Source organism: Sinocyclocheilus grahami, unplaced genomic scaffold, assembly GCF_001515645.1.
Source record: "Sinocyclocheilus grahami isolate Dianchi unplaced genomic scaffold, SAMN03320097.WGS_v1.1 scaffold1012.1, whole genome shotgun sequence".
In the NCBI taxonomy this organism is placed as follows: Eukaryota; Metazoa; Chordata; class Actinopteri; order Cypriniformes; family Cyprinidae; genus Sinocyclocheilus; species Sinocyclocheilus grahami.
The window spans coordinates 251,060-259,763 of NW_015506191.1; the positions used below are offsets into that span (position 1 = coordinate 251,060).

The 8,704-nt window shown below is 35.4% G+C and overlaps 1 protein-coding gene across 5 annotated transcripts in view; it reads left to right on the forward strand.

The window, feature by feature from the left end:
* The window catches only part of LOC107565618 (SUN domain-containing protein 1-like), a 38,646-nt gene extending 33,682 nt beyond the window's left edge, over positions 1-4,964 (forward strand). For all 5 annotated transcript variants that reach the window (XM_016250880.1, XM_016250878.1, XM_016250877.1 and 2 more), the window contains 5 exons: positions 1,257-1,341; positions 1,416-1,531; positions 1,733-1,900; positions 2,040-2,132; positions 3,278-4,964. In XM_016250880.1, the coding sequence (XP_016106366.1) occupies positions 1,257-1,341; positions 1,416-1,531; positions 1,733-1,900; positions 2,040-2,132; positions 3,278-3,394 (579 nt within the window). In that variant the 3' untranslated portion in view covers positions 3,395-4,964. The remainder of the gene's footprint in view (positions 1-1,256; positions 1,342-1,415; positions 1,532-1,732; positions 1,901-2,039; positions 2,133-3,277) is intronic.
* Positions 4,965-8,704: the final 3,740 nt, after the last annotated feature.

Consider the following 8,704-nt stretch of genomic DNA (forward strand, 5'->3'; position numbering starts at 1 on the left):
TATATATTAAAAAGGAAAATAGATATTTTTTTAAATGTAATAATATTTCACAATATCAACAGTCTTACTGTATTTTTGATCAAATAAATGCTGCCTTGGTGAACAAAAAATACATCTTTAGAAAAAAAAAAAATGTTTTAATCTTACTGACCCCAAACTTAAAAGGGAAGTGTATACGTCTTGCTCTTTTAAAATGGACTCGCTAATATCACATCTTAACTAAAATGTCAAGTTGATTACACATCAAATGACAAGCAGTCTGTCTGTTACAATATTAACTCTTTCCTTGCCATTGACGAGTTATGTCGTCTTTTACAAGAAAACGCTTCCCCGCCAAATACAAGTTTTTACGGCTTTTCGTGTTTTCACGGTTATACACTCGGGGCTGCAATTACGCATCTTCTGAACGAGTACAAAACCTCCCGAACAAAAACACACGTGAACAGGATGGAGAAACGAGCGATCTCTTATGTAAATGCATATGAAAAATTATGCGATCATCAGCAATAGACAGCAAATAAATGAAAACTGCATAAATGTTACAGAGTAAAGTGTTGATCCAGGAAGTGGCATATGTCTGTGCAAGCTTTGGAGGTATTTGATTTTCTCACCTTTTTGCTCAAAATTAGATTTTTATGTTTAAAAGTAGAGGCTCTGATCTTTATTTTGGTGTATTACGTATTCAAAATGGGAAGTCGTGGCCTAATGGTTAGAGAGTTGGACTCGTAACCCAAAGGTTGTGAGTTCGAGTCTCGTACCGGCAGGGATTGTAGGTGGGGGGAGTGTATGTACAATGCTCTCTCCACCTTCAATACCACGACTGAGGTGCCCTTAAGCAAGGCACTGAACTGAACACTCCCAACTGCTCCCCGGGCGCTGCAGCATAAATGGCTGCCACTGCTCCGGGTGTGTGTTCATGGTGTGAGATAAATGCAGAGCACTAATTCCGAGTATGGGTCACCTTGGTCATACTTGGTCACATGTCACTTCACTTCACTTCAAATATTCATACAGCAAAATATACTGGAGGCCATCAAATTTTAGTGAAAATCATCAAAATCGCTGGCGGTGTCTGGCAACGTTTCTCAAAAATGCTGGCGGGGAAAGAGTTAATGACATCTTATGCAACTGTGAGTAAATTCTGTGAAGAGGAAAGAACAATCAAATGAAAATGCATTTAATGGGCCGTATTTGAGGATTTAACATACCAATGTCATTTAAATCTCTCTTCTAATAACGACCGTGTTTCCCCTCAGCAAGTCCAGCTGATCGTCCAGCATGCGCTGAAGCTGTACTCTGAGGATCGCACCGGACAGGTGGACTACGCTCTGGAGTCTGGAGGTAAGCGCGGCTACAAAACGCATAACCCGTATGAACATCACAAACCCTTTTACATGAGACTGATGTGTGTGCAGGTGGCAGTATCCTCAGCACACGCTGTTCTGAGACGTACGAGACTAAAACAGCACTGATGAGCCTGTTTGGAATCCCGCTGTGGTACTTCTCACAGTCGCCACGAGTCGTCATCCAGGTAAAACCTGTGAATGATAACCTGAAGCAGCATCATGCGTATCAGTAAATGCAACTTTTATTTAGCTCAAACCAATAGATAGAGGTGGATAGAGTCTTGCTATTGAAAGCATGTAGGTGATTTTCAACTAAAAAAAATATATTTTGTCCTAAGATGTAAGACACAGAAGATGTATGATGTGAATTTCTGTCTGCCTCACAGCCGGACATGTACCCAGGGAACTGCTGGGCGTTTAAAGGCTCCCAAGGTTATCTGGTGATCAGGCTCTCTTTAAGCGTGATCCCTACCTCCTTCTGCCTGGAGCATATTCCCAAAAGCCTCTCTCCTTCTGGAAACATCAGCAGCGCACCACGCCGATTCTCTGTCTATGTAATGCACACTTGTTTGTGTCTGATTTATGAGTGTGTACTTGCATATATTTATGCTTAATCCAATGAGTTTTTGTGTTAAGTGCTGGTGTATAATCCCATGTTGTGCAACGTGTAAGTCTTGCTGTCTGTATCCACAGGGATTGAATGATGAATACCAGGAGGAAGGGAAACTGCTGGGTGACTACACCTATGAAGAAGATGGATCATCACTCCAGATCTTTCCAGTTATGGTAAAATATGTACATACAGAATGAGCAGAATTGCAGAATCCAGTCATTAAAATAGAGTTTACTGTATAACATGGAATGTTTCATGATTTGGCCAAATTCTAATGAATAAGAAATTATGAAAGAAATTCTATATATTGCTATTTTACAATAGAATGTACTTCTCATAGTAAAAAAAACAAAACAATAATAATGATAATTTTTATTATTTTTTTAAAGGAATTTCACTCCTTTTTTCATCCTTGTTTTCATTTCAACCGTAAACCTCTGTTGTGCAGCACTTTGTTTGCCAAAAAATGAAAGGAATTGTTCAGTTGGTTTATATTTTAAAAGATTGATTCAATTGTTCAAATATTATGCATTCATTTTATTACCATTGTTTTTGATAATACATTTGTATTAACTCATAAAACTCAGAATCCAGAAAAATTAAAACGGACCAAAAAAAACCCCACACACATTTCATAGGGCACTATTATTGTTAACATTTTAGTAGATGATTCAATTGTTAAATCCTTATTGGTCAATAACATTTAATTGAACAAATCAAATGGAATAAAAAATTTTTTATTACAAATATAACAACATTTTGGAAAGAAATAAAATGAGGATTTCTCAAAAGGCAGGCAGCAACAGAAGAAAAATAGTGAGTTTCAATAGTGAGAAATTCAACCCACACACATTTCATAGGGCACTATTATTGTTAACATTTTAGTAGATGATTCAATTGTTAAATCCTTATTGGTCAATAACATTTAATTGAACAAATCAAATGGAATAAAAATTTTTTTATTACAAATATAACAACATTTTGGAAAGAAATAAAACGAGGATTTCTCAAAAGGCAGGCAGCAACAGAAGAAAAATAGTGAGTTTCAATAGTGAGAAATTCAGCATTGAATGTATCATTTTCAGGGAAAGCTATCCCAGCATGCATTGCAACAGGCTAGTAATAAAATCAAGTTTTATTAGCTTAGCCATATGCTGCTGTCAAACTATGTTGGAATAAATGGTGAATCGAGTCTTCAGTGCTCTTTATGTTCCACACCAGTCATTCAATTTTGTTTTAGTTCATATGCTGCTTACTAGCTTTTGGAATAGAGCTACAGTGAAATTCTGAGCACGTTTCACTTTGCTTTTTTTTCCAGGAGAAGAGCGACCAGGCCTTTCAGATCATTGAGATGCGAGTGCTGTCGAACTGGGGTCATCCCGAATACACCTGCCTGTATCGCTTCAGAGTTCACGGCAAACCTCACACTCCGTAATCAGGCCCGCTGTACATTACTATATAACCCTTTATGTACATACAGGAAACACTCGGTCTTTGACTCAGCACGGATGAGACTGGGCTTGCTAGACACATTTTTAAGACTCTAATACGAAACAGAGTTACAAGGAGCACAGCGGGAAGGATTCCCACTCATTTCCTTCGCGAGTCCCTGTTCTTGCACTGATTCATGCCCTTGCGGCTGGGCCCTGTGTTACGCTTCTGCCCCATACGCTCTCACCCGTAGAGGTATCTGTGCCTTCAGACAGAACACGCTTCTCTCATTCTGTGTACATTGTTTTTCCTTTGTTTTCTGAATGTACAGAGAGGAGTGAAGTCCAGCGGTCACTGCCGCTTTGAGGTGGCCGTCTGCTATAAGAGGGAATATTTGTGAGTTTATAAAACCTTTACAACCACTAAACCAGTTAAGCTCACCAAACCCAATGAGGATATGTCTGGGTCATGTTTTACCTCAAACCATTTACTGAATGAATCCTACTTTAGGGCTACTAAGACTTTTTTTGCATTGTGACATTATTATTTTCTTCAAAAATAAGCATTTTTCCTTAAAAAAAAGAGGCTAATTAAGATGAGCTTTCTCTTTACTGTAATGCAAAACATATGTATTATTTAAACCGTTTTAACTTTTTTAACATTGTGATTGCATTTGTTCTACTACTTCTTAAATTTGACTCATTTGAGTGTTTTTTTGTTTTATTTTAATACATTTAAAATATATATTGTAATACAGAAACTTTGCAATATTATTGAGAGTGGAAGTACATTAATAGTTTTAAAAATATCTATATTACTATAATATATATTATTATTTATATATTTTTTAAAGGGTGGAATATGACCCAGGCAAGTTTTCACCCAACAGACACTTCATTTCATGCTTTTTTTACATTAAGAAATAAACTCATAACAGCCATAAATTGCAGGAGACACTGGTTTGACCTCAGATGGTTTCTCCAGAGAAAGGAATGGATGTTTATGGACTGTATGTGAGCATGTGGACTAATATGTGAAAACTGGACATAAAACACTCACTTGTTTGTTTCTCTCGTCAGGAGTCATATCACAGTCATGATTCGCTGCAGGAATGTAACTTATTGTAATTAGACCTTTTTAATCGACTTATATCAGTGTTTATTTTACATAAAGGGGTTTGCCCCGTCATCATCTTTTTCCTTTTTTTTGTGTTTTTAAGCATTTTAGTTAAAGTAGACAATGCCGTTATGTCTTTATAAAGTAAATGTAAGTTGCACAAGTCCTGTGTGATTCATTGGATATGTTTGGAAAAGTCGGGTTCGTTTATTGAACCGTGTCGTCAACGCTGTGTTGACCTAAAAGAGTCTGTTTGTAAAATACTATGGATTTGTTCATGACTATTTATTTTATGGAAATTTAGCTAAGAGATGGCACTTTGTGCAGTGTGTTTTTGTAAAAATGCTTTTCGATGCATATTGGCCTGTTTATATTTAGTTCTTTTTTTGTTGTTGTTGTTGTTGTTATAAAATGGCTACAGTACTATGAATTGTGCCAGTAAAGAATTTTAATTTTGATGGTATTTGTATTGTTATTTTATTTATGTTTTAAAGGTTGAGGGGTTAAAATAAGTTCACCTAAAAAAAAATTTAAATAGTTTTATATTTTTAAAGTACGCTTTTTTATGGTGGAATGAATGGTCATACAAGTCTGGAAGCATTATGAATGATTAATTTTCAGTTGTAGATCATTTTCTGCTTTATGTAAGCTCATTTCTACTGCGGTTTCTGTATGACCCCAGTGATATTGCAGTGCAAATCTGCTCAAATCACATGACCAAGACATGTTTGAGTCTTAATCTTTCTATTTGCCAGCAGTCTAACACATGCAAGTAGCCAGTGATGGCCATCGTTTTGCTCCGCACCTTTTACATATTGCTCTTTTGTAAATTGCAGTCCCAACATGTTCCTGCATCTCAGTTCTGTGATTCCAAGAGAGGCTATAAAAAAACAATATCTTAAAATCAATTTATTAAAAATACATACTGTATGCATTTGTAAAGCAATTTGGTTTCTAACAAAAATGTTTAATGACATCTTATACCCTTCAAAAGATAATTGGGGGAACCTACAGAAAAGTCTAGGATAGACGCTTTTTTTAATAAAGCCTGCTATTTAGCATCTTTAAACCATATATGTTATATTTTATATTTTACTTTTTTCAGATAATGATTATTTTATTTCAAGTAACTACAATGTTTATGGTTTCAGTTTTCATTTAATGAACTTGAAGGATAGACAGACAGATGAAGGATAGACAGACAGATAGATGATAGACAGACAGATAGATAGATAGACAGACAGATAGATGATAGATAGACAGACAGATTGTAATACAGAAACTTTGCAATATTATTGAGAGTGGAAGTACATTAATAGTTTTAAAAATATCTATATTACTATAATATATATTATTATTTATATATTTTTTAAAGGGTGGAATATGACCCAGGCAAGTTTTCACCCAACAGACACTTCATTTCATGCTTTTTTTACATTAAGAAATAAACTCATAACAGCCATAAATTGCAGGAGACACTGGTTTGACCTCAGATGGTTTCTCCAGAGAAAGGAATGGATGTTTATGGACTGTATGTGAGCATGTGGACTAATATGTGAAAACTGGACATAAAACACTCACTTGTTTGTTTCTCTCGTCAGGAGTCATATCACAGTCATGATTCGCTGCAGGAATGTAACTTATTGTAATTAGACCTTTTTAATCGACTTATATCAGTGTTTATTTTACATAAAGGGGTTTGCCCCGTCATCATCTTTTTCCTTTTTTTTGTGTTTTTAAGCATTTTAGTTAAAGTAGACAATGCCGTTATGTCTTTATAAAGTAAATGTAAGTTGCACAAGTCCTGTGTGATTCATTGGATATGTTTGGAAAAGTCGGGTTCGTTTATTGAACCGTGTCGTCAACGCTGTGTTGACCTAAAAGAGTCTGTTTGTAAAATACTATGGATTTGTTCATGACTATTTATTTTATGGAAATTTAGCTAAGAGATGGCACTTTGTGCAGTGTGTTTTTGTAAAAATGCTTTTCGATGCATATTGGCCTGTTTATATTTAGTTCTTTTTTTTTTGTTGTTGTTGTTGTTATAAAATGGCTACAGTACTATGAATTGTGCCAGTAAAGAATTTTAATTTTGATGGTATTTGTATTGTTATTTTATTTATGTTTTCAAGGTTGAGGGGTTAAAATAAGTTCACCTAAAAAAAAATTTAAATAGTTTTATATTTTTAAAGTACGCTTTTTTATGGTGGAATGAATGGTCATACAAGTCTGGAAGCATTATGAATGATTAATTTTCAGTTGTAGATCATTTTCTGCTTTATGTAAGCTCATTTCTACTGCGGTTTCTGTATGACCCCAGTGATATTGCAGTGCAAATCTGCTCAAATCACATGACCAAGACATGTTTGAGTCTTAATCTTTCTATTTGCCAGCAGTCTAACACATGCAAGTAGCCAGTGATGGCCATCGTTTTGCTCCGCACCTTTTACATATTGCTCTTTTGTAAATTGCAGTCCCAACATGTTCCTGCATCTCAGTTCTGTGATTCCAAGAGAGGCTATAAAAAAACAATATCTTAAAATCAATTTATTAAAAATACATACTGTATGCATTTGTAAAGCAATTTGGTTTCTAACAAAAATGTTTAATGACATCTTATACCCTTCAAAAGATAATTGGGGGAACCTACAGAAAAGTCTAGGATAGACGCTTTTTTTAATAAAGCCTGCTATTTAGCATCTTTAAACCATATATGTTATATTTTATATTTTACTTTTTTCAGATAATGATTATTTTATTTCAAGTAACTACAATGTTTATGGTTTCAGTTTTCATTTAATGAACTTGAAGGATAGACAGACAGATGAAGGATAGACAGACAGATAGATGATAGACAGACAGATAGATAGATAGACAGACAGATAGATGATAGATAGACAGACAGACAGATGATAGATAGATAGACAGACAGATAGATTGATCATAGACAGACAGACATGGATGATAGATGACAGACAGACAGATGATAGATAGATAGACAGATAGATAAATGACAGACAGATAGATAGATCATAGACATACAGACATAGATGATAGATGACAGACAGATAGATGACAGATAGATAGATAGATAGATTGATGATAGACAGACAGATAGATAGATCATAGACAGACAGACATAGATGATAGATGACAGACAGATAGATGATAGACAGATAGATTGATGATAGACAGACAGATAGATAGATGATAGACAGACAGACAGATAGATGATAGACAGACAGATAGATGATAGACAGACAGATAGATAGATGACAGACCGACAGATAGATAGACAGACAGATAGATAGACAGATAGACAGATAGATGATAGACAGACAGATAGATAACAGACCGACAGATAGATAGACAGACAGACAGATAGATAGATGGACAGACAGATAGATGACAGACCGACAGATAGATAGATAGCTAGATTGATGATAGACAGACAGACAGATAGATAGATAGCTAGATTGATGATAGACAGACAGACAGATAGATAGATAGCTAGATTGATGATAGACAGACAGACAGATAGATAGATAGCTAGATTGATGATAGACAGACAGACAGATAGATAGATAGCTAGATTGATGATAGACAGACAGACAGATAGATAGATAGATCGATAGATGGACAGACCGATAGATGGATGGACAGACAGATAGATAGATAGATAGATAGATAGATGGACGGACCGACAGATAGATAGATAGACGGACGGACAGACAGATAGATAGATAGATGGACGGACAGACAGATAGATAGATGGACGGACCGACAGATAGATAGATAGATAGATAGATGGACGGACAGACAGATAGATAGATGGATGGACGGACCGACAGATAGATACAGTGGGTACGGAAAGTATTCAGACCCCCTTAAATTTTTCACTCTTTGTTATATTGCAGCCATTTGCTAAAATCATTTAAGTAAATTTTTTTTTCCTCAGATGACAGACAGACAGACAGATGATAGATAGACAGACAGATAGATAGATAGATAGACAGACAGACGGACAGATAGATAAATGACAGACAGATAGATAGATCATAGACAGACAGACATAGATGATAGACAGACAGACAGACAGATAGATGATAGACAGACAGACAGATAGATAGATAGATTGATGATAGACAGACAGATAGATAGACAGACAGACAGATAGATGATAGACAGACAGATAGAT